The 26,366-nt window shown below is 41.4% G+C and overlaps 2 protein-coding genes across 3 annotated transcripts in view; one reads left to right on the forward strand and one right to left on the reverse strand.

Annotated features, from left to right (window-relative positions):
- KALRN (kalirin RhoGEF kinase) overlaps positions 1-23,591 on the reverse strand; it is a 512,792-nt gene extending 489,201 nt beyond the window's left edge. Inside the window, exons 1-2 of the mRNA XM_083583660.1 lie at positions 23,458-23,591; positions 18,420-18,478 (exon numbers count right to left, since the gene is read on the reverse strand). The gene's annotated coding sequence lies outside the window, so the exon portion shown is untranslated. The remainder of the gene's footprint in view (positions 1-18,419; positions 18,479-23,457) is intronic.
- On the forward strand, positions 10,024-25,108 carry ROPN1 (rhophilin associated tail protein 1). Of its 2 annotated transcripts, none has more exons than XM_083586049.1 (6): positions 10,024-10,180; positions 12,026-12,152; positions 13,477-13,594; positions 18,548-18,709; positions 23,809-23,984; positions 24,897-25,108. In XM_083586049.1, the coding sequence occupies exons 2-6, from the start codon at positions 12,037-12,039 to the stop codon at positions 24,961-24,963; spliced, it is 639 nt and encodes a 212-aa protein (XP_083442175.1). In that variant the 5' UTR covers positions 10,024-10,180; positions 12,026-12,036; the 3' UTR covers positions 24,964-25,108. The 2 variants fall into 2 exon arrangements, with proteins under 2 accessions (XP_083442175.1, XP_083442176.1); XM_083586050.1 differs by having other exon boundaries at positions 10,029-10,846; positions 11,002-12,152.
- The last annotated feature ends 1,258 nt before the right edge of the window (positions 25,109-26,366 follow it).

Consider the following 26,366-nt stretch of genomic DNA (forward strand, 5'->3'; position numbering starts at 1 on the left):
TTCTATTAATATGCATTAGTTTAAAATATTTGAATATAAATGGTGCACCGTGAGCTTTTTGATAAAGCCAAAGGACATGCAAGTTCAGGACCTTTCTCTGCCTTTCTGAATTGAACATTAACCCTGACTGAAAATTTCAAAACACCAGGAATACATATTCAAAACGTATCATTGTCTGAAATTTTGGCAGCCTTCTTATCACTGTACAACGAGCTCTTTGGAGAATTACAGTGCAGTTTGGGTTTTCCCCCACCGCCAAATATTCATGGACAAAAAGGTTGTGAAGATTAGGTTCCCAAAACAACAGAACCATCACTAGAATCTAATTAAAGCTATTTGTCAGAAGCATCTTTTAAAATTCAACAAGGCTCTGTAGAAACCAGCCTTGAACTGAAACTAAAATTATCTTGCCCTGGGTGTAATTAGTCTAAGAGGGATTAATGAGCACATACAATTACACATTTGCTTTCCTACTCAGGCTTTGCATTTTTAGTGAAGAAAGAAAAATAAGTCACTAGGGTGGAGGAAATGCAATAAGCAGAAGAGATAAGTACATCTTGCTACAGAGCTGCATAGCTTGGTGAACACAAATTACTGCTACCTTGGATGGCAGCTCTGGCAATACTCGCTTTTGCTTAATCAGATGTTCTTAGAAGCAGGTCTTTAAATTTATTCTTGGCTGTTGACTTTAGGAAAGAACCACAACTGCAGTTTGCAAATTATTTTTCCATTTTTTATTACGTTTACATGAATCTAGGTTTAAGGTGACCAGCCAGCTCTCGATTCCAAAGGCAATTAATTGTTGATGATGATGCACACGAAAGCTCATACCAAGAACTAACTTAGTTGGTCTTTAAGGTGTGCTCCCCGCGGCGGGGTGTGCTCCCGTTGCTCGGTCCCAGCGCCTGCCAACCTAGCAGTTCGAAAGCACCCCCGGGTGCAAGTAGATAAATAGGGACCGCTTACTAGCGGGAAGGTAAACGGCGTTCTGTGTGCTGCGCTGGCTCGCCAGATGCAGCTTGTCACGCTGGCCACGTGACCTGGAAGTGTCTGCGGACAGCGCTGGCTCCCGGCCTCTAGAGTGAGATGAGCGCACAACCCTAGAGTCTGTCAAGACTGGCCCGTACGGGCAGGGGTACCTTTACCTTTACCTTTAAGGTGCTACCGGAAGAATTTTTTTTTTTGTTGTTTTGACTATGGCAGACCAACACGGCTACCTATCTGTATCTTAAAATGGTTTTCCTTGGTGTTGTCAAAGAGCCACATTCACAAATTACCAAAGGAAAATAATAATAATGTACTATCATGTGGGCTGTAAATTTTACTGAATTCTCAAATTCTGATACTGGTTGCTTGCCAGAGCAATTTTGCTAAGTAGGCAATTGATAGCTGCCAACATCCATACCTAAACTAGGCATTTTAGCATATCTGTGTGCTTCATTGTGTCCAATTGCTTGTATAGATAATTACTGTGTTTCTAAAAACAAGTTCTAACACAGCAGAATTGTGCCCTTATGTATAGAGCCTTGTTTAGTACTCTAAAATGTGTTCAGGATTTTTTGTGGTTCATCTTTGCTTTCCTTCCTACTGCAGCCAATCCAGGGAAGGTGATGTCATTTTGTCACCTGATCTTCCCAAGGAAAATGAACACGCAAGAATTGGTCCTGGTGAAAGAGGAACAGATGTCAACTACTTGTAGTGGGGAGAGATGAAATGGTAAGTAAACTAGGGAACATCCTAAGAGAGAATACAAAGCCATGATAGAATTAAAAAGTCCTTACTTCTAAGAGAGGATGGGCCAAAGCATAGTCCCCCCCTCCCAGTTACGCTTCTTCAGTTCTGTGTGTTTCCTTACAAAGCCATAATAGCAGTTGTGTCTTCATAAGAGAAGGGTCAAAACTAGATGTGCTTATACAAATGATCAGTATGCAAAACTGTATAATTTTTGCGTGTAAGATATATCTGACTGCCTTGCTCATGTTACATGTCTTGTATGGCTACTGGTGTTGAAAAAGTTGCCCATCCCCTAAAAACAAACTTGCAAGTGTATTTAAGTCTGGAGCTTAATCCAACAAGCTGTTGTGTTTGGCAGTCTCCCCTTTTTTTCCACCCCCAGAAAATCCTCCTTGTCCTTGTTAGAGCTTTGCAGATTTATTCAATCACTGAAATTAGATAGAGGAAAGAACCTTGTATGTCCTTTTAATGCCCTTGGCTTGGTTTGAATCTAGTACTAGAAACCTCAATTTCTTCACTGAAATTTGGGATTCACTGTTAAGTCCCTGGATTTCCCTTGAAATCAGCATAGATGGTAAACGCTTACACCCAAAGCTAGAACAAGCATACAGCAAAAGAAGAAGAAAATATAATAACTGCAATTCAGCATGTCAGTCGTGTTCAATACTTTCTGCTCCCCCATGAACAATGGGAGTGGTTTGTATTCAGTTTTCTTGTGGGAGTAAGTGGTGGATGCGACCATCTTTTTCCCGATAGCCCATCCACAGAAATATGCTTTTGGCATATTGGGTTTTGGATAACTACTTCTAGTTCTTTATGCCACCATCTGGAAGAGCAGATGGAGTAACTTGCCTAGTTTGAATGACCGCTGGGAGGAGCACAGAAAGAAGAAATGACACAGTGAACTTGTAGCAGCAAAATCAGATGCCTTCATCTGCCCCACATGCAATTAAACATGTCTCTCCTCTATCGTTCTCTACAACCACAGCAGGTGCTTTAACTCTCCAGCAATAGCTACAGTTGTTTAGCCATTATTTCTAAACTGGTAAAATAATGGCATGTTCATTTATAAAATATAAACAATGGCTGGGTGATAATAAGGAAACCCCCTACCCTCAATATGATTGTCACCATAACAAATATTTCCTGAGTATATGGATACGCACGGCAACACCACAAATGTCTAATTATAGTCTTACGTCCTTATTTTGGTATTTTCACAGCAGGTAAATGTAAGGGGACACCTGTTCATAAGCTTGCTTTACTTGCTTTAAGAGTGGTATTTGCATCAGATGCTATGGTTTTGTTCAAGAATTGCCCAAAAAGTGGTGGGAGGTCACCTTGTAGTAAAAAAATAATGCTAATATTAAGCATTTAATTGGTGTATATTTGGTTATATACTGTAAATGTTCCATATAATGTTGAAGAATCGTGCATTAGAGGTTTTGCCATGAGGAGTGGTTGGGTTTGCACCGCAGTCATTATGGACACTTTAATAACTTCATTGCACAGGAATTTGCAGTTCTTCCAACATCAACTTAGGCTTGAAAGTTTGTAATTATGGCACCTACATTTGGATGAGCCTTGTTGGTATTACACTGGGTTTTTTTAAGAACCCTTCAATCCATGTAATTGGGAAGAAAGGCTGGTATTTGACTGTAGGCTCTCAAAAGCTAACAAGAACAGCTAAATACCTTTCTTTTTTCCCATTTCCCCCAACCTTCTAGTCCGAATGACAGAGTGCTGTCTTCCACGTTGTTACTTGATTTCACTGTTTTCTACCCACCATCTATAACCCCAACCTTGTGCACACAATTTTGTCAAACGCTTATTGGGGTCCTTTCAATCTGCCTTGCCAACAGTGCAACCTATTACTTCTCTTTTTCCAGTCTTCACTCCAGCTGCTGAAAATGATTGCCCCCTCACTTGCCCTCCTCCCAGTACTTGGCTTCTAGTCCTTTGATCTTTTTCTTTGCCATTCCTAGTAAGCAACCTGACCCTTTCACACCTTCTCTCTCACTCATTTTTTCCTCATCCTTCAGTCTTGCTTTCATCTTTTCCCTTCTTTGTTCACAAGCTCCCCAGTTCTTCCTTTCACTGAAGATTGCGTCCTTCCGCCTCCCCCCCCCCCAGCTAAGAAAAACACAGGAGCCAGAAAATGTCACCTTTAAAATTATTGTCCATTTCCAGCAGGTACTACATTGAAATCATTTTTCTCCAAGACACACTGACACAGCAGTATTTTTAGCTCCAGAAATAAGAATTTAAAGCATTAAATAGAAAAAAGCAGCTATAGTAAGACAGCCTGTGATATAACCATTTCACATACTTTTATATAATATTGGCTAAACGTGTGAACATGAATTTGTCATTGTATACAAATTAATTCTATATTACACACAGCTCCATTATCAATTTGGTTGCTTACTTTCATTTCAAGATGTGGATGTGGAAGCACAGTACTTTGTGCAACTCCACATTTCTATAAATATGTGATGAACAGACATTGTGCTACCTTCTGTGATATGGCTTAGCACAGAAGAGAAAATAATGATGAATGATTGCGTCTAAAGGACTCTGTGCCCTTAAAACAGCTTGCCTAACAATTTTCTCTCCTCCGCCTATCTTTCAGTATGTAGGTACAGAGAACATTCAAAACAGTACATTCTCACTAGCGCTTTCATGATCTCGCCACAGCAGGGATCATTCACATTCTCAAAGGGGGGGACGGGATATTAGATTGCTTGCCATACAACAAAAGGGTATCCCTGGAGGTTTTAGCAAAGCCTGTGACAATGCGTTCTCCACTATTGCTTTCTGGGGACTACAGTACCCATGGTATTTGGATGAGTAGGCGGCTCAGTAGCATAGATCACACTATGATGCCATCAGACACTATTGGCCAAGAACTGAGAGGCCTGTGGTTCAGAAGTGGAAACAACTATGCAGAGCCTTGTGGAAAAACTGCTGCACAAGAGGCAGGGAGGCAAGCAGAATCTGAATCAAAACTAGAATTCTATGGGGACTGTGTGGATAGGAGATGGAGCAAGGGGTAAGATTCTTCTCTGGCTTAGATACAAATATGGGCCAGAGAAGAATTTGAGGTCTGTAATGTAATGTAGGGACGCGGCTGGCATAGGGACGCAGGTGGCGTTGTGGGTTAAACCACAGAGCCTAGGACATGCCAATCAGAAGGTTGGTGGTTTGAATCCCCACGACGGGGTGAGCTCCCATTGCCCGGTCCCTGCTCCTGCCAGCCTCAAAGTGCAAGTAGATAAATAGGTACCGCTCCGGCGGGAAGGTAAACAGCGTTTCCGTGCGCTGCTCTGGTTCGCCAGAAGCGGCTTAGTCATGCTGGCCACATGACCAGGAAGCTGTACGACAGCTCCCTCAGCCAATAAAGTGAGATGAGCGCCGCAACCCCAGAGTCGGTCACGACTGGACCTAATGGTCAGGGGTCCCTTTACCCTTTACCTTTAATGTTACCCTTGTATTTAAGGGCATTATGAGTCCTAATGTGGAACTTAACTTACCTTGTTCCTCCATTTATATAGTCTGTTCCTATCTTCTTTTTCCAGAAATATTATTTCAGGCTTAGTGGAAGCCATTTTTAGGGAGCGGTAGAAATGGTCCAGAGCTCTTGGATATATTCTAAATTAAGTTTTTGTTATAATAACGTTTGTTGTAATTACTTCTGCATAACTCTTAACCTAGTTTCCACATTTGACAAAGGAAAAAATTGCCCTGCTTTGTTCTACAGAAATCAGCAGGTAAAGTTTTCAAACAACTGAAAAATAAGCATAATTGCCTAGCCATGCCTGCATATCAAATTGCTGTTAAAGGCATGGGGGGAAGATGTGACAAAAACAAATTAGCAGCCTTACAATAATAAGAAAGAGGAGCAGTGGCAGCTGGTCCAATGAACAAGAAAGACAGATGCACCTCCCTTGCTTGTTTCCCTCTGCTTAATTACATTGCTTTGACATGTAGCTTAACCAGGGCTGACTTAATTGTGGCAGCTAGAGTGGTGGCTGGGAGCAGCTGCCAGGACCATATAACACTGGTCCTAAAGGATCTTCACTGACTCCCGGTACGTTTCCAAGCACAATTCAAAGTGTTGGTGCTGACCTTAAAAGCCTTAAACAGCCTTGGCCCAGTATACTTGGAGGAGCGTCTCCACCCCCATCGCTCAGCCCAGACACTGAAGTTCTCCTCCGAGGGTTTTCTGGCAGTTCCCACACTGCTAGGAGTGAGGTTACAGGGAACCAGGCAGAGAGCCTTCTTGGTAGTGGTGCCCTCCCTGTGGAGCGCCGTCCCATCAGATGTCAAGGAAATGAACAACTATCTGATTTTTAGAAGATATCTGAAGGCATATTTGATGCTAATATTTGATGTTTTAATATGTTTTATATGTACTGTAAGCCTGCCAGAGTGACTGGACAAACCCAAGCAGGTGGGTGGGGTATAAATATTATTATTATTATTATTATTATTATTATTATTTGCAGAAACATGATACTAACAACAATACAGTAGCTCCTGAAAAGCTCACTATATGATGGTTCTCATTACATGAATAGGAGATCACTTGTAGCTCCCAGCCACTTAGTAACTCCAGAATTTCCAAGCCCCATCTCCCCAAATTCCAAGTACGGTAGCTACTAACAAGTAGGAACTTTAGGCTCACTGCTATGTCGAAGAGACAAAATATACCGTTTTTCTGGTTCATTCTTACAGCTACTCAGATCTTAATCTGTAGATGCTTACTTTTGGTGTGCTACAGCATGGATTGTATGTAAAAACATGACAAAACAGATACTAGTTATTACCTGCCTCTTATATCCTGCCTCTTTAATAACCCTGGTCTGTTAATACAGGTCCTGTGCCTTTAATCAGCTTCATAGAAGGTAAAAACAAAACAAAAGGCACAAGCTTCCCTGGCATGGAGAAGCAGGAAAAAGACTGACTACAATTAATTTCTCTCCACTAGAATATTGTAAAAAATCTCAGGAAAAAAAGTAGCTAACAACCCTAAGGTGGTATTTTAAATTACTTCCATCTTACCAACTATATTTCATGCACTTTAACCCTCTGCTCCTGAAGTATACCCTGTCGGAGCTTAAACCAGAAGTATCTGGAAAATGAAGATTTTTAAAAAAAAATATTTTCAATGAAAGAATCGTTCCTATTTAGTATGGGGTGTTAAAGGCACAATAGTTAAGAAGCTTTTGCAGCTTTCATTGCAGTCATTCTTGGGGTGGATTCGACTACATGAAAAGAAATGTCCTTTTTCTTTTCGTTTATCATACATTTCCCCAGTGAAAGAGTGAATCAAGAGATAACTTTCAGTTGTCATCTCAACAGCGGGTAAATAATGTTTACTTCACCTGTTTAGCATAATGCACAATTTCTATATGCTTCACCAAACATTTCTCTCCGTATAACAATGCAGTATAATCTGTTGACATTTTTGTTCATGCTCTTTTGTCAAACTGAGTTTTAGGTTTAGGTCTTATGTTATTTGCTATGATATTCATGCTATTTCATATTCACTCTTCGTCCTTTTTTAAAAGAAAACCATTCACTTGAAGGTTATTACTTTGAAGCATCTATCACTTCTTCTTGAAAGGAGAGCCAGGGAAACATGATATTGACATTAGGTTTGTGATAAATTTAAAACTAGGAAGAAAAATCATCATGCTGGCATTTCCTGAATGTGTCCCTCAATTTACCCCACTTGTCACCCCCTGATCCCACTTTACCTTTTCTAGTAGGGAGTGTAGTAATGCCACTCAAGTGCTTAAGGCTGAAATTATAACCCCACAGAGTTCTGTGCATGCAGAGTTCAAGGAGCCCTGGTTCAAATCTTTCTTTGGCTACAAATTACCTGTGAACCCCATCCCACCCACGTACACACAATAGGAGGATTAATAATACAGCCTATAGCATGCAGATGATAATACAGACCTGTACAACCTTACTTGGAACTTGGAAGCAAGCCTCAATGAGCTTGGTGGGCTTATTTTCTGAGTTAACCAATCTAGAACCACGCTATAGCATTGTGTTGGCATTATGCATGCAATTTATTGCCAGGCACACACCTAACTCCTGTTGCTATTTATTATTATCTATCAGATTTTTTACCCACCCTTCGTTATGAAATCCGAAGGCAACTTACAACAACGGATGCTTACCCCTTCCTGGGTGGGCATCTGTTGCGGCCTCTCGCGCTCGGCCGCCATCCCTGGTCCGTCAGAGCAGAGCGCACATGTCCGGGCAGCCATTAGGGAAATCCCCCTGGCTGCCTAGACATCTGGCAAGTTCCTGCCTGCTGCAGCATCTTAAATGGGCCAGTCAGTGGCCTCCCTTGTGGGTGTGCCTCGCAGTCTGGGAGGGCACTGGCTGCATAAAAGTCTGCAGCGCTGTCCAGCCTCAGCACAGTCAGCGGAGAAGCAAACAAAGCCCACCCACCATCTTCTTTATTTTCCAGGTCAATTTCATTTTGTTCTAAAATGTTTTCTGCCTTTCAGGTTGCTGCTTTAACAATGCTCCATTCCTTCACTCACAGTTTAACCTTATTTTGTTTCCCGTGTATCTCCTGACCTTGCTATGGTCGCACACGTTTGCCATATTTGGGGCCAGGAAGGAATTTTCCCTGTAGACAAATTGGCTGGTTTAGAGGTTTTGCCTTCCTCGCAGCAAGTTGTCTCAACTTTGGTGGTTAAAGCATTGGGTGGAATCCTAGTCTTCAAGTGTGGGGTGAAGTGGTGCATCACCCAATATGATCCAGCGGTGTTTTCAGGGTACCTCGTTAAAGGGGTCTTGGTGGGTGTCCCAGTCCTGCGGCCAAGCGTGCGGCAGATGGGCCTATAAGGCTTCCAGCGGCAGCCTTAGGATGGCCAACTCAGTAGACTGACATCTTGGAGAGGCCACAATCCTGGCACACACCTGCAGCAGTTCCAGTCCTCCAGCAGGAGGCTGGAATGGATACACCCAATTCCTGAGCCAAAATCCCACATACATTCTGTAATCAATAAAGTTGTGGCCAATATTAATCCAGATTGTTGTCCGCCTGAGTTATTAATCATTTATAGACACTAATGAGGGGTGGGCAGCACTGCGACTGGGCCCGTAATGTAAAAATACATTATTAAGATCAGTTTAAAAACATAACAGCTTCCTTAATGTGTAGGTAACAATCATATTGAACATATATTGCTTTCTTTGGTTCTTTTCGGCTAAAGACACAGGATGGAACTACAGAAATATTAACATACTAGAAGTTTCTTTGGGAATCCAAAATGGTTTGGAAGTGGTTTATGCCAATGAAACACCATCTAATACTAAGGGTAGCCATGTGACCTACTTTCCCAAGGGTAGTCCTCTGTTTAAAGCATTGTCAGAGGACAGCCCTCCATTTGAAGGCATCCTCTATTAGAAGGAATGTCCAATCCAAGTCTGGTTTGAAGATTAGAAAACCATAAGAAGGCAGAGCAGCGACCTTGAACTTGTCCATCAACAGTTAGCACCTGGACATCAGACAGAGCAAGCACACAAGCCACCTGACTATAGGCTTCCCTGCTATGGTGACATGCATTATATTTCTATTTAAATTATAGTAATTATTTCCACATTTCCATCTCTACATATATATTTAGCACACTAATATTCTATGCAAAGCTCTGTTGCCTTTTGTCCTCTGCTTTGGTGCGGCATTCTCTTGTCTATGTGCAAATGGTCACCCTACCAATGGGTTAGAGAAGACAGGCAGCAGTAAGCATTCTCGGCAGCGTTTTGCAGCCCTCATCATAGGCAGCTTTTTCCCCCATAAAAGCAACACTTCTTGCTCCCCACAACTGTGATTAGAATTTTTCTTCCTGGTCATCTTTGTTTTATCACTGCCACACCTTACTAACTCAAATTTCCTCTGCCCCACAAAAGAGTGAAAATGGCAGGTGTTATTGGAAAGAAACCTAGACGGTGTACAATAGATTTACATGACAGGGTAGAAACAACAGGACAAATCCATGCAGCCATGCCCATAGCATCAAGCAAACCTTAGACTCACTCATTTTATGGATATCTAGGAGATAGTGAAAGCCCTAAAATTTATCTAAAATACCTGTCCTACCCATGGAGTTTGAGGCTCCCCAACCCCACCCTGATGAAGTTCTCTTAACTCCTCACTAAGAACCCCATGACCTTTTCAAGTGTCTCACTGTTTACTGCCAGCAAAGGCAGCTGACAGAATCAGTGCCTTTGTGAGGTAGAGCACCAGTTGCTAGGATACCTAGAGCTGCGAGGAAACAAAGGGCGCAGTCCTGAGTTAATGCAAGGGCCCATCTTGGGTGGAAGCAGCGTGAAGACCCCGATAAAGCCTGGTGTGACTGTCCCAAAACAGCAGCTGGGCGATCTTCACGAAGAGGCTGAGTCGTCTCAGCCTCCGGTAATACAGGACAGAACCACCCTGGGGGACAGAATTCTTAACCCACTTTGCTAATCTCCGACATCAATGAGGGGCAGATCCACACCACGAAAGCACATCCAACACACATTTAAAGCCCGGTTACTTCCCCCAAACAGTACCGGGAGCTGTAGTTTCCTGGCCCAAAGCTACCGTTCCGAGCACCTTTAACAAACTACAGTTCCCAAGATTTTTTGGCGGAAGTCGTGTGCTTCAAATGTGTGCTGGATGTGTTTTAAATGTATGGTGTGGATCTGTCCAAGGTCTGTTAGATGCAAGCCCAATGCCAAAGACTGGGGACAAATTTGTAGGGGAGACCAACATGAGATAGTGACAGTGCATGGATGGAAAGAATAGAGATAGGGTAGCTGGAATGGGGTGGCAGAGTTACAAAAATATATTTGCAAGTGCTTGTTGCTTGCTAAGTGGTCTGTGAAACTGCTTCTGTAAGACGTTTGCTCTATACAAATCCCCCAAGCCTTGCCTCATCAAGGCCTCTTCACTTCCTTGAGCTCCCTTTTATTTCTTTTGTATTTTGGTGAGGGTATGGCTGGGTGATCATTATATGCATTTATCCAAAGTTTCTACAACTGGAACCAATTATTCCTATCACCAGCAAAGGGAATATTTCATATCGCAAAGGGGTGGGTAATCTGTGGCCCTCCAAAAGCTGCTGGACTGCAACTCCCACCACTGGCTAGGGCTGATGGGAGTTGGAGCCAAGCACATCTGGAAGTCCATAGGTTTCGCATCACTGATATAGGACATACAATGTTATCCTATATGTGAGTGCCCATATATAGGGTGCCCAATTAGATTCAGTTGCAACCATAGGATTGCAGCCACTGCAACAGCAGTAGCACTGCAGCTGTGGACACATGAATCATAGTCTATGACTGCCAAGTGAGAAAGAAATACTTTTGACATTCCCAGAGGAACAAGGCTTTCTCACAAGAGACACATTAGTCCTGCACTCATAGAGGAACATTCATTGTCCTATTGTCCTTAGCAATGGACCATGCTTTCTGCGGGAGGCTGACCTGTCATGTTGAAAACTATCATTGTATAGGATCTACTGTATTCAGAAATTCCTAAATTTTCCAATTCTGGAGAAACTGGGGTGTCCATAAGGGCTCAACAGTAGCTCTGTGTGTACTGATGGTCAGGGAATGCTAGCAGGGAAGAGAATCTAAATTACACCTGCTGGTCTCAACCTCTTCACTGAAAGTCTGAATTTGTACGTGGTGTACAGACACAGACTGTACAGACAGTCAGAGATCCTGCCTGCCTTTTGCAGATTTTTTGATTGTGCAAAAGATAGCTTGTCAGCCTTCACCTAGAAAGCACAACTACAATGGCGTATTGGACATGGTCAAGGGTGCATTCTTTTCATGAGTGATGATAATGGATGGGCCCAACAGGTGTGGACAGCACCTTAGATGCACTGATAATTCACTCTAGAAATCTGCACAATGTTCAGGGACTTCATAACAGGCACATAGAAGTTCATTACCAGACAAATTCAGCAGGGGGAGGATTCCCCAACAGTAGAAATGTAAAATCCACAATCATATAGCTACTGTTACACAAGGTTATAAAATACAAAGTGATTTAGTGAAATGAGTAAGAACTCAAATGTAATAATTTTCAGTAAAAGGTTATGTGCTTTTCTTGCGTGGTACTGCCTGACTTCTGTTTTTCAACATTTTTATAGCACCACACAAGTTTATAGGTTAAAGAAGAACTTTGACCGAAGGGTTGTTTCAATGGGTAATTGCAATGTGTTTTCCCACACTTAACAGAGAAGGTTGCTATTTTTTCTAACAGGCACAGGAATTATGCCACAAACAGACAAACAAGTATGCATCCCTCCGGAGCTTCCAGATTTGTTGAAGCAGTTTACAAAAGCTGCCATTCGGACACAGCCTCCTGATCTGATCCAATGGTCTTCTGAGTAAGTTTAATATTTTACTGTAAAAAACTGTATCCTTAAAACTGATACTATACTTAATAGTTTATAGGTTTACTTGTGGAATTCTATGTTTGTGGCATTTCCCTGGTACTTTTTGAGAACACACATTTTTCAGGCAAAGATGGGTAGCAATTATTTGGTATCAGGAATTAATGCAGCTTTCATTAAAGAATCACCAGTACCATTTTATGAAGAACTGCCCTATGCTTGCCACAAGGAACCCTGGGTGGAATAAGTTCAGGGAGCAAAATATCCCTCAAGAAACCCTAGGCTACAGTAAATAACAAATCCAGAGAAAATATATCCCCTGAAACCTACAGGAATATAGACCAACAGTCACACATGACTTTCATTTTCCCATGTGCAACATTTTCAAGTGGTTTTTGCAAAACGAAAACCAAAAACACCAAGATCAATGTGGGTGGGAGTATTGCAAAACTGTAGTATGTCAACAAAAACTGCTATCACTGTCATAGCCAAATAATGAAAACTCTACTACCCAGCATACATAAGTACTACCCGCCTCAGTGAACAAGACAACCACATTTCAAATTAAGCAGAAATAATAGCTAGGCTGCAATCCTAACTCCTGGCCAGCAGTGGTAGAGTTTGATGGAGAAGCACAGCCAGTGGCACATCACCAGCCTCAGTGATCATACAAGCTAAGGCAGAAGGCAGTGAGGGAGAGGAAATGCCCTTTTACTGCAAAGAGGCTACAATCAGGCCTGTTGCTCTCATGCGATTCCCACTCCTATCAGCTACCACCATGACAAGTGGGGAGAACCTTTGACCCTCCAGATGTTGTCAAACTCCAGCCAGTCCCAGCCACCATAGTCAATGCTCAGAGATAATGAGAGTTCCAGACCAACAATATTCAGAAGATCACAGGCTTCCTACCCTTATACAGTGGTACCTTGGTAGTCTCCTGCAGCTAATCGGAAGCCGAGCCTTGGTTTTCAAACGGATTTGAGAGTCGAACAGACTCCCAGAACGGATTAAGTTTAAGAACCAAGGTACTACTGTATTACAATATCCCACCTTTCCTCATTGTAGGAAGGCAGCTTACATAGTTTCCAGGCTGTCCCCTATCCATCACTAACCAGAACTGAGCTGCTAAATTTCAATAAGGATGCTGTGTCAGGTGCCTTCAGGCTATGTCCTTTTGATATGCGTACTTTATGAGTTTTCACTGTTGAGCTTTAATATGTCATTTATAAACTTGAAAATAAATAGCCAAATTCTAGTCACACTTTTTGTTAACATATTTTGCTAAAATGCAAACACCTGCTGTTTTCTTTCTGTCTAGCTATTTTAATGCTATGGCCCGTGGAGAGAATCCTCCTGTAAGAGAACGACCAGATAGAGTCCCTTTATCAAACTGTGCAGAGCTTACACCAGAGCTCTTGAAGGTCTTACACCAGAGAGTAAGAAACATCTCCTTTCCATTTTGGGGCAAGTACATAAGAGGCTTGAGTGTTGTACTCTACTATTTCATATTGGTTTTGGACACGGTTCCAGTAACTGCCTTCAGTCTTATATCTGCTACTTTTTGTTCACATTGTAAGATGCATACAGACAGAATATAACTATTACAAGATGTCAAGTTTACAAGACTTCTGCCAAAGTACGGAGACTATTTAAAGATTATTGCTCTTCATAATTCCTTTACTTTTATTACATTCAAGCCTAGTTCCACAACCTTCCTGATACACATAGGTAAGCAATACTTTGTGCACGCTCAAATTTTAAACACTGACTTCATTTGCACCTCATGGTAAACAACAATTCATGTATTACTCTGAATGTGCCAATCTGAGCTGCTTTGCTCCTCCCCTGGGGAGAAATAAACCATGGCTTAACATTACATGCAAACCAGAGATCATGGTTTGTTTTGCTCCAAGCAAGCCACAGTCTGCAACCAAAGTTTGTACTTAGCATATTGATTGTGGTTTGTTTGGAGCACTACAAACCACAACCCTGGTTTGGACATAATGCTAAGCCAAGAATTGTGGTTTGTTTCCCTTCCGTGCCAGGGAGAAGCAAAGCAACCCAGATGGTCATGTTTATAGTAAGTCATCAGTTATAGTTCACCACCCTGTGAGAACTCAAACAATGAATAAAGATGACAACTTACAAAGTAGTAACTTGCTTGTCATTCTCTGCATGCAACCACATAAGAAGCAAGCCATTTATACTAGGACTTGGGGATTTCTATCTGGCCCTCAGGTTTCTCCACAGGCCACTCCACCCACTTTTGCTTTGGTCCTGCCCACTGCTAGCATGTTGCCCTCAGAAGATTGCCTAAAAGGGAATTGAAAAGGGTTCCCTACCCATTATTTATACCATCCTCTCAAATGTTCTCATCCCCTTGTTACACAGAAGAAAAGGGAGAATCAACATGATAAAGTTCTCTTCAGCAGCATGACCAGCTTCTTTCTGTAACTGTAAGCACAATGCAATGCAATCAATTACTCCAATGTTTAGTTCATCAATACCCAGTTATAGCCCGGCACAGAAGCCAACTCCAGGGGACCTTGGGTGCTTGGGCACCCACAATAATATAATTGTGGGGGCCGAGCACCCACAAAGTCAATGAGCAGAGCTGGAGAGAGGCAGCCAGCTAGCCTCTGTGGTGCTGCCTCAGAGAGAGAAGCAGTTCAGCTCCACCCTGCACAGTCAGCAAGCGAGGCACCCTTTTCCAGTGCGGGGGCTCGGACATGGAGGCAGTCTCTCTGCTTCTGAGTCCATGCCCCTCCGTGCAGAAAAGGAGGAAGAGGAGCAGCCGATGCTGCAACATGGATGTGCAACATCACGTATACATACTTGCAGATGGTGCATGTGATGTCACACACACAACGTGCAATGTTGTGTTCATTTTTGGAGGAGCCCACATTACAGCAATGGGCATCCACAATCCTGAGGGTAAGATGCCGCCCCTGTAGCCCAAGTATTATTTTTACAAATTAGCTGAAAAAATGCATAACTGGGCTTTATGATTAGAACATGGACATCTTTTCATATGTGCTCTGAATCAATATCTGTAGCTTTTCATGCAAAATTTTAATACCACCAGCAGCATGGCAAGCTTTGAATTTCTTCACAAAAAAACTAACCAACCATAACTGCTCAGTTATTGTACCAATATGGGTTAAATGGATCCCATTTTTGTGTTTTTAAGCCTTTCATTTTGAGCAGAGAACAGGTGGAAGAGGATGTATTATTTAGGAAGACAGCGGGTATACACCACCACAGGATTTAGGATCCAGTTAGTGATGCACAGTGCTTCTGTGCTACTACTGTTTCTCCATTTTCTCTCACAATATATTTACACAAGATAAGTTCCTTACTCCAGAAACAACTCCATGAATTTTAGAATGTTAGTATCTTCACATCAGCACAGCACTGACACCTGCACATTTGATGCTGGCTCCTATTCACTGGAATTTGATTTCAGTCCTAATAAACTATGGGCCATTTTCAGCTAGGTTGTTGAACTAGCAAGGTGCACCACAATGAGTCCCACTAGCACAATGGGACTTCCTCCCCCTCTTCCCCCTGCACCCTCCTCGAATCCCTAGAACAGTGTGCAGGGTAGGGGAGGAGATGGGAGATGATTTTGTTTGGCCAGCAGAAATGCTTGTGATGATGGAAAGATCATTTTAGCACTACCTATAATATTTTATAGCCCTGGAGTACACTTTAGAGTGGCTGAGAAATATACAGCAGTTTATTTATTCAAGCGGCAGATTCGAAGTCATGAAGATTCTACAGGTGTCTGTGATTGACAACCTGCAGCTCAAATAATCCCTAGAAACTTTAGTACTTGTGTGCCTGTGAGAAATCAGGCTCCAGAAACAGACATGCATCCCAAATGCAGGTGCTCGCTCAAATGTATAACCAAATGTGCACTCCTCTGAAAACTATGGTGTGCAGAGATATTGCTTCTCCATTCAAGCACACACCTATCTTACCCCCAGTTACCAATCTAGGAAGCACCCTGCTTACCTTTGCTTTGTGCTTCCTAGGTACAAGTCTGTGTCCAAGTGGTTACTTATTTATTATTTTTGGTCCTGGTGCTTTCCCCAGAAAAACCCATATTTTACCACTGAATTGGAACAAACGGCAAGCAGGTTTTCTGCAGATTGCTGTTTGTTCTGATTCAGTGGTAAAACAGGGGTTTTCCTGAGGAAAGCCCTGGGACAAAACCCACTCAGATATGAACCTGAAAAGCCCAGAAAGCACAAAGCAATGGGAAGTATGGATAAACCATGAAAGGACAAATGCCAACTGACAGTTCAAAGGATCTAGAGAAGGGGAAGTGACCTGGGAGATTTGTACACATTTAAACACATTTCAGGCCTCCAGTTGAAAGACAACTGCTTGCTTCCCTTCAGCTAACTCTAGAGAGCTGAGAGCTATCACTAGTGTCCTGCTTTCTGCTTCAACATGAATAGACAGCATGTGGATAGCACACATGTGTATCCCTGTGTTCTTTCTTGTTCTGGGGTACAAAGGTCTTTTTCAAAATATATTGTTGTTTAGTTGTTTAGCCATGTCCAACTCTTCATGACCCCATGGACCAGAGCACGCCAGGTACTCCTGTCTTCCACTGCCTCCCGCAGTTTGGTCAAACTCATGTTGGTAGCTTCGAGAACAAAATATATACTCCTGCATATCTAGGGCATTCTCCCCTGTGTGTAAGAATTCATTCCTATATTCTTCTTGTGCCCGCAATGGCACTCAAAAGCAGACACAGCATACCAACTTCATTAACTGGGTGGGTGATAATATCCCCAAAATAGACATCCCAAGTGTTAGTGGCATCATTTATTCCCAAGTGGACAGTGTCAACATATTGTTCCAAAGCCACTGCCTGCTTTTCTACATTGAATTCAGGCCCATTCAAGATCCACATGACCCTCATCTGCCTGATCCTCTTCTTTGGAACACTTAATACATAAGGAAAACCTAGCATTGTTTGTACAGATTGCACAGCCTGCACAAGAAACAGAGAGCTATAGATGCAAAAGCTCAACATCATAATTAAACCTTTTCCAGAAATACTGCTTCCCAAGGTTATGGTTGTATACTAAGGCTGTAATCCTAAATATGCTTACTCAGAAGTAGAGATTAAGTTTGAGTAAACATGTTCAGGACAGTGCTGCACAACTCGCAGTGAAGGGTTTAAAACAACACACTGAAAGGCAGTAGACCTGCTGTGGACACCTCTTAAAACTGTGCCATGTCATTAACTTTTCAACAGCTGCATATTGAATATTAAAACAGCAAAATGCTGGAATAATCTCAAAGCACATGGTCAAGCACTGCAGTCTCACAAACTTATTTCTTAAATATTTGCTACTATGAGTTCAAGCACCATCTACTAAATTTGGAATGAACACAGAGAGTGAGACCCCTTGCAGCTTTTGAGAGAAAGGCTGGGATATACATCTAATCAATCAATAAATAAATAAGATATGGAAGCATTAGCATATTATCCAGCAGTGGGGTCCTAAGATATAAGATACAGTTTTCCCCTGCCAAAAAAAGTGGACTGGGTAAGTCCATTTTCTCCTTCTTGCACAGTAGGAATCTGCAGTAAAAGCAGCAGTCCTGTACTTGTTTTTGCACGTTTAGAATCAAACTATCCTGGTGTAGCTATATACTAGACTAGAAGCAGAAGGTGAATTAGTTCTTGGTGCAGCTGCACCACCCCAGTACCTGCACCCTCAGTGTTTTCCAGCCTAGTAGATGTCAAGTCAGTATAACAGCAGTTTGAATGTCACCTGGTCCATTTTCAAAAGATCTACATTAGGTTTGTGTATGTCACCTCATAATTAAGGCTCAGTCTCGGTACGAGACAGTTATGTATTAATATATTGATAAACTGGCATATACAAATAAGCAAGGATACCCTGCCCCATCACAGAACTGAGAAGATGCAGACATGATTACATCCTACTTACTTTTTGGGAGGAGTACAACAAGATATCATGGTGCAAAGCAGAACCACAGTTAATAAAAACTCAGCACAACATTTTCTAAAACAGTTAGTACATACCTGTGGCATTTCTGTCTCATTCTTTGCCTAGACACTTACAGTAAAAAATATCAAAGCAGCAACATACTCCGTCTTACAAAGAACAGAGCAAGGATTCAACCAACATCCCAATCTGCTTAGCTGTATCTTAGTTCTGTGTACATTTTTATTTATTTTTACTGATTCTACAAAGCAAACAGAATGCTTACCATCTCTGAAATTTGTACGATTAGGAAGGAATTCCTGGCACTAAAGCAGGTGACGAGATCTAGATAAAAACAAAAAACCTGCAGTCATTTATTCACTTATGATAGATATTGCCAATATTTCTTTCCAGGTGGGCGGGAGGCTGATAATCCACGTAGATGAGCTAGCCCAGATGTGGAAGGTGCTCAATCTTCCTACAGACCTATTTGACAGTATTATGAACGTTGGACACTTTACTGAAGAAATTGAATGGCTCAAGTTTTTAGCTCTGGCCTGCAGCTCTCTTGGAGTTGTAAGTTCCTTTTCTTTTGAATTTCCGATATGTTTAGATTCGTTAAATAATTAGTATTTACTTTTAGTGGGTCTATGTCATGTGGATTATTATTAAGAGCTCGAAGTTTCACTCAGGAAGCAGTGAATGGCAGAACCAGCTGCCACCTAATGGGCCTTACTGCAGCAGCCTCCCTTCCTGTATTTTTGTAGTCCCAGAACAGAAGGAAAGCGAGAACAACAACCACAACTTATTGGACTGTTGTATGAAGGTATTACCTGGGTTAATGGAGAAAGAATACCTTGGTTGCCCATTTGTTCCTAATATGGCCTCACCCAGGTCTGCTTGTACACACAGAGCAGAAAGAGCTGGGAAAGAGGCTATAGATTTCAGAAGTGGTAGTAGATGGGTACCATTTCAGGTGTAGGGGGAATCACTTTTAAAAAAATATTCTGCTGTGAGTTTTAAAAAATACAAGTTGAAAAGTAGCACAGCAAGGAGCAGGCCACTAAAGTACCGTACTTTGGTCCTCAGAGTCCTAATTTTCTTCTTACTGTGAATGCCAATTCTAAACATCAATTCGAATTGGTACAATCCACTCCACAATCCCCACAAGCTTGGATTCTACCACTGTAGAGGACTTCCGGGTTGGTGCCACTGTTTAATGGCGGATTCCCTCCGAGCTCCGGAGGGAATCGGCTCCGTAGTGTCTGGGTCTGGCCGCTGCGGCGAAGCGGGGACCCTTAAAATCACAGGCGCGGATGCCTGTGAACACAGAGACTCGGCGGGCACCATTTGCGCCCCCCCAATCCGCGACGGAGCCTCTTTAAAGGCTTCGGAACGGAGGCAGGGTAAGGCGTGGTGCTGAGAGTACTCCCTCGCCTACGGAGTGAAGCCGCAAGCCATTGACAGAGAGCGCCAACTTCTTTTAAGAGTGATTGGATCCTAAAACATCAACCCGTGAGTAATACGGAGATTGGAACTTTAAAAAATTTCTTATCCTGGATTTGGAACGAGCGGGAAGGGGCTAAAAAGGAAGTCCACCCCCCCCTCTTTGTAAACAACTTAAAGCAAAGGACTGGGCAGCTAAGGTCGAGAGAATCTGTTTTTTGCTTTTCTTAACAAAGATCCTGACCTCACGGTTTGGACATTATAAGAAGATATTCTGGAGGATAAAAAGAATTTTGGGAGCTGAAACTACACCCCCCCCTAGACCCGGGAACGTCCGATGAGAAAGCCTGTTGCATGGAAGATTTTGACAGCTGTCAAGTGAGCTGCTAGTCAGCTAGTTGTCAGCTGGAAAAAGAGAACATTGTTTCTGCTGTTTTTGCTGGTTTATTCGGGATAACTTGTTGAAAATAAGGTTGATACAAAATAACTGGACTTTTGGTTTTTGAGCTGAAAGGAAGATTAAGGAATTAAATCCCCCTAGAGGGGTAACAAGGATACTACATTACAAAAATGGCTGGAGTGTCTAAATTCCAAGCAGAATTGGACAGAGCACTGGTTCTCTTGGGAAACTTACAAGATGAGTACGATGCTTTGTCTACAGAGGTATCGCTATTACACTGGACAGTAAACAACAGCTTGGAGTCTGATAAGGATTTGAAACAGGAAGCCTATTCAACTGAACAAATAAATGAAACCGAAAGCGTAGACACGATGGAGCAATATGTTCTTTTTGAAGAAAACGAAGGAGGAGATGGAGGTTTGCAGGAGTCAAAGGAGAGCTACAATATGAGGCCTGACATGATGATAAAAAAGGACAATAAAAACTGGATGCGGAAAGCCTGGTTTGATTGGGAATTTGGAAAATGGAGAGATCCTCTTTTGAGGAGATCTGAAGACCTGAGGATTATAAATTTGTTGAAGGTGGAAGCTGGAGCTGTGGGGACATTTGGATTTGAAAGAAATTTGAAACAAGAGTTGGAATACCCCATAGGCTTTGCTTTTGCTTTTAAGTATGGAGGACTGGCTAGAAGTAACACCGATTCTGTTGGGCCTGAGCCCCTCCGAGACCTGGGGCTTAACATCAAGGTCTATCAAAGAGACCGGCAGAAAGGAACTGAGAGAGACATAAGGGCCTCGGACCTGAGATCTCCAGGCTAAATAAATAATATAAAGACTGATGGATATTGGTTGGGGACTGGAACCGGGAGAAGGGTGGGTGGAGGTTGGGAATCCAAAGGGTACATAAGGATAATTTGCATTGCTTTATTTGTTTTATATTTTGTTAGTGGTAAGGAAATTGGGTAAACCGTGGAAGGGAAATTTTGGTCGACCTTAGGAAAAAGGTTTAAGAATAAATTAATGAGGTATAAGTATTGATGAGTAATTTCAATAAGGTGAAACTGGTTTTTTTTCCTTTTTTTTTAAATTAAGTGAAAATAAGGCTGTTAAAAATAAATGGAGGAAATGGAAAAAAGAAATAAAGTAAAATAACAGTATGTTAGAATAAATGTTTAAGTTAAGGTGAAGAAATAAGTTAAGGACTTGCTGAATTGACAATTTAAATTGGAATACAAGAAGGGGAGGTGTGAGGAGGTCTGAGAAACAAGGTTGAGGAAAATAAGTATCAGAAACTGTATGTGTTTTTTCTATTTTTCTGGTTAGTTTTGAATATGCTTTTTTGTGTTGTTTTTATTTTGTTTATTTTTTTTGTTTTTGTTTGTTGTGTGTTTTTTGAAAATACCAATAAATATTTAATAAAAAAAAAAAAAAGGATTCTACCACTGTATTCTGCTGTGTGTGGCGAATTAAAAGGGCAGAGGACATTTTCCCATTGCAGTAAATCTGGTGCTGTTGGGAGGGTCGCCATTAGTGGCCGAGTTGTCCTATTCCCTACACTGTACCTACTTTCCGTACTCTTCCTACCATGAGGAACCGCACATCATATAAGCTTTGTAAAAGCCCTTCTACCTTAAGATAGTTCACCAGCTAACAGCTACAGTCTCCACCCTTTCTCCCCCTCTTTTTCATGGCAACTGCATAAGATCCCAGATGAGTTTCAATACTGGATTTTGTTACACCATATTTGTCTGGTGGGCTCTTTTTTGGATGAATCACAAGTAATACCAATCTCCCTTTATAGCCTAGATTTAAAAAACAACAACTCAATCTTTACTTTTGCAATTTGAATTATTAAATTGCACCAACGTAAGATAATATTGTATGGATATTCAGGCCTCTCCCTCATTCATGAACACAAACATATTCCACAGAAATTATTGCTTTAACATGTAACAAAGGGAGGTTGCAAATTTACAAGGAGTAAAGCTGGATTGGTATAACATCCAACTAATCATGGGTTGCCACATTCTCACATGGTAGAAGCCCTAAGAATCCCACTGTTGCAGCTGTCCTGATGGCAGCTATTATCTGCGGAAGTGCATCTAATGCTATAAAGACACTTAACAGTGCGGGTTAACATTACTCTTCATATGACCACTGATTGTATTAATATAGGCTGATTAATGTATCTCTCGGAATGAACTGTTGTAATCTTGCATCCAAAACTTTATCATAATCCATTGTATTTCTGTTTCTCTCTCCTGCCCTTTAGCCTGTTTTACTAGGGGCACCATTTATGAATCTGGCTTTTTGTGTCTGTGAATTTGTCTGTTCCTGCAGTCTTCTTCCTCACCTGAAGTCATAATCTTATATTTATAACATTACAGTTAGCAGCTGTGGAGATAATTCTGATTTCAGAGAAGATTTTGACTTCAGGTGAGCAAAAGATAAAAAGCAGACAGAGCTAATATATATTGTTGTTGTTGTTTTCATCTATGTTTGTTAGTGTGTCACTTAGCTTTCCACTTCCTTGGTTCCTACAGATTTGGTGGCGCAACAAAATTCTTTATGCTTTTTATTTTGTTCTCTTTTCCCCAAGCTCAACCATGTTATCAGGGAGGAAGGGAATTCTTTCAGACAGAATAAATTATTCACTTTACTTATATATCTAATTCTTATCACAATGTTGGTATTTTCAGATCTTTAGGAGATTTTAAAAACATACCCTGTTGCTGACAGTCAAAACTCACTTATCACAGTCCTGTGTGGTGCACAGCATAACTGTAGCCTCTTAGGAAACAAGCTTCCAGGCTCATCTCAGCCCACCCATGCTCACCATTGGCTTCTTCCAGGCAGGAAGGAGTATACAAGGCACAGGCCAATAACAAATAAATTAAGAGTACTCTATCTACTGAGTAAAGGGGAATTTTCAGGAAATAGTCATTTACCAAAACAGAGCAACTCAAACATCAACTTTCCTAGAGAATATCTCCTTATATACAATGTTGTGCATTAATGTATTACTGTTATTGTTACTATAAAGTGCCAATATATATATATTTTTAAGAGAGTATATAAAGCCCAGTGTATATAGTAATTGGCCGCAGTCTAACAGATATTAAAGTGTGCTTAATCCCACTGAAATCATTAGTATCACAGTAACTCTGCCCTGTGGCCCCTGTTCTTTGATACATCTTAGCACATAAAAATTGAACTGCATTCTTGGTATGGCTTTCCATCATAATAAGAGATGTTTATCAAGAAACACCTACCTTAAAAATTTAAGCTTCACATGACTTGTACAAGGCCCTCCACTCCCTTATCCTCCTCCTCACAATAACCCTGTGAGGTAAGACTAGGCCGGGAACTCACCTCAGAGCTTCATAATTGTGTGGAGATTTGAACCTGGCATTCCCCTATTCTAATCACTACACCATAATCCACCACAGCAGAGCGGTTTTATCCAGAACTATACTTACCACCTAACTATAATTCTCAGGAATTCTGGCAAAGAAGCTGTGACTGTTTAGTTGAGTCACATAAATAAACAGTTGCTCACTCTTCTGTTTATGGCAGGGGTAGCCAATGTGGGGGGCCCCAGACATTTTGGCCAGCAACTCTCACCATCCCTGACCATTTCCCAACTGGGCAGCGCTGAAGGGAGTTGGGCCACAACATCTGGAGGACACCACAATAGCTATCACTGCTTTATGGCTTTATAGCCAGACACCGAGCTATTTCTTTTTTAGTATTTCTAGAAATGAATAATAACTAGTTGCTTTATTATGAAAGGCAAACTTAGATACCAATTCTTCTTATCTTTTTAATAGACTATTGCAAAAACTCTGAAGATAATATGTGAGGTTTTATCCAATGAGAATGACAGTGGACCCGCCCGTATCCCCTTCAGCACTTTCCAGTTTCTCTACACTTACATCGCTGAAGTAGATGGGGAGATTTCAGCATCTCATGTTAGTCGAATGCTGAATTATATTGAGCAGGAGATGTAAGTAACCCCAGTATATCTAATACATACAGCTAACGTAAATGTCAAGGCGTGTGGCTATTTGCATCATAGGTTTTACCCTCTTGTATGGTATTGAAGTGCAGTAGTTTTTACAGCTATAGGGACAGATATTGCTAAGTTCTAGGGCCAGTTTGTTCACAGGACAGGACATCCTCGCATTAAACAGAATAATCAGGACTGGAAAAAATCCCAGTTTGATATACCATGTCTCTAAAAACTTGGGATTGTGTCCAGTTGGAAGCCCCATCAAGCAATTCAAGCTGCTATACATGTTTCTCCCCCTTCCCATTTTATCATCACAACTCTGAGAGGCAATGACTGACCCAAGGTCACCCACTGAGCTTCATGACTTGAGTGGGGATTTGAATCGTGGTCCACCATGCCCCAGTCCACCACTCTAACCACTATACCTGTTGACTCTGATACTTAAAATTTAAAATATTTTTCCATGCCCACTGTGGTTGCGAGGTCTCTTTAGAAATCTTTTGATCATAATCCCTGATTTATTATAGTTAACGCTACTGTCGTGGCCACTGATAGCAAGAATTGCTTATTTACGCATACATTTTAAATCCCAATTTTCCTATCCACTTTGGCTCTGTCTTGGGAAAAGAGTTTTGCGTCAAAGCATCCTGTATTTCAAACTATATATGGTTGCTGCCCCCTTGTGGCATTCCTCGACTCACAGACTAATTTGGACTACGCTGCCTGCACTCAGTGCAGTTCTTTTAAATGTACTTCACTGAGGTAGAAGACTGGCATCTAGAAAGACAGAAGATGGTGCTACAATTATGTTTGTGATATAAAAGTTTAGAATGTTTCATAAAGATCAAGTATTGCTGGTTGAGCAAACCTCTAATTTTATTTTTTATTTTTATGTTCCCTACACAGCATTGGGCCAGACGGCTTGATCAAGGTGAATGATTTTACCCAGAATCCGCGGGTCAGGTTGGAGTAGTTCTCAGTACATCATACACTGCTATGTTGATAGGAAGAAGACGAAACAGAGGACAGAATAAGAATTACAAATAGGCCAACCTCTCAGTCTCTTTTTTCCCTTTGTGTCCGTTAATAAACAGTTTCGCAAAGCAACAAATAAGAAAGATGGAAACATAGATTGAGAAGGTGCCACTGGAGTAGAGTACAGTCTACTGTTAAACTTTCTGGTGCTATGATATACACACGTCCACCCAAATAAATATCATAGACTACCAAATAGTATAAACCTATTATATTAAATATATATTGAGGTCCACCCTTCTCCCCTCTTTTTGCATTTCAAAATATCCGGCACTGCCATGTGAAACTGGTGGGAATTTCAGATACCTTCATCTGCAGGGGAAAACTTCAGAACTGTTTCCATTATTTCCCTGGGAACAAAAAGGAGGCCTTCAAGTTTGCTTTCCATTAGTGATTGTTCAGTTGTGCATTTATTCAGGTATAGTGCAACCCTTCATATTTCAAATGAACTAGTCTGGGGTTCACTTTCTGTGGTATGATTGATATATTATAATTGATAAATGATACAAGCAGACAAAAGTGTGAGTGTCGCACACGTGAAATAAGGTACCCCAGTGTCAATACAGCTAATAGAGTGGCTCTAGAAACACATTGTATTATTTGACTCTCTGGCTCTATAAGCAGATTTATAAAAGATGTTTAACACTGGTGTTTGTGAATGTTCGGAGTGATAAATAACAACTTTTTGGAACGGTGAAGACCTGGAAATTTAGAGCTGCTTCCTTGAATACAAAACAAATATGCACCATGTGGGAGAGTTTAAAAGTGCATGTACATTCATTCATTCATTCATTTATTCATTTAGCATCTGTTACTTTAAAACATATATCATACAAAAAAGAGACACGATCCATTGTTTGCTACACCCTCTAGTAATTGCAATGGAAATCTGTTTGCCTTTCTAATTACTGCTGGTGTGGGATATGGAAAATCCAAGCACTTTATTTTCTTCAATTTCTTTTTTAAAAAAAACCAGAAAATGGGGAACTTGTGGTCCTCCAGATGTTGTTGGGTTCCAGTTTTATCATCCCCAGCAACCAGTGCAGCTGAAGGTCAGAGACTGTGGATGTTGCAGTCCAGCAACATATGGAGGACCAGAGGATTCCTATCTATGTAAAATGTAGACAATAAATGCTTCCTTAAGCATTTTTATACATATGTACACCTTTTAAACACTTTTATAATGAGAGTATCATACCTGAACTTTACATGATTTGGGGGGGGGGGGCTGATGAACTCCAACTCCCAGGCCTTCAACCCACTGTTACTGTGAGTTCAACAAGCTACATCTCTGTAGCCCATAAAATCAGTAGGTGGTCAACACTAAATGAAAGCCTCTTT

Source organism: Podarcis filfolensis (genome assembly GCF_964270895.1).
Source record: "Podarcis filfolensis genome assembly, chromosome: 1".
In the NCBI taxonomy this organism is placed as follows: Eukaryota; Metazoa; Chordata; class Lepidosauria; order Squamata; family Lacertidae; genus Podarcis; species Podarcis filfolensis.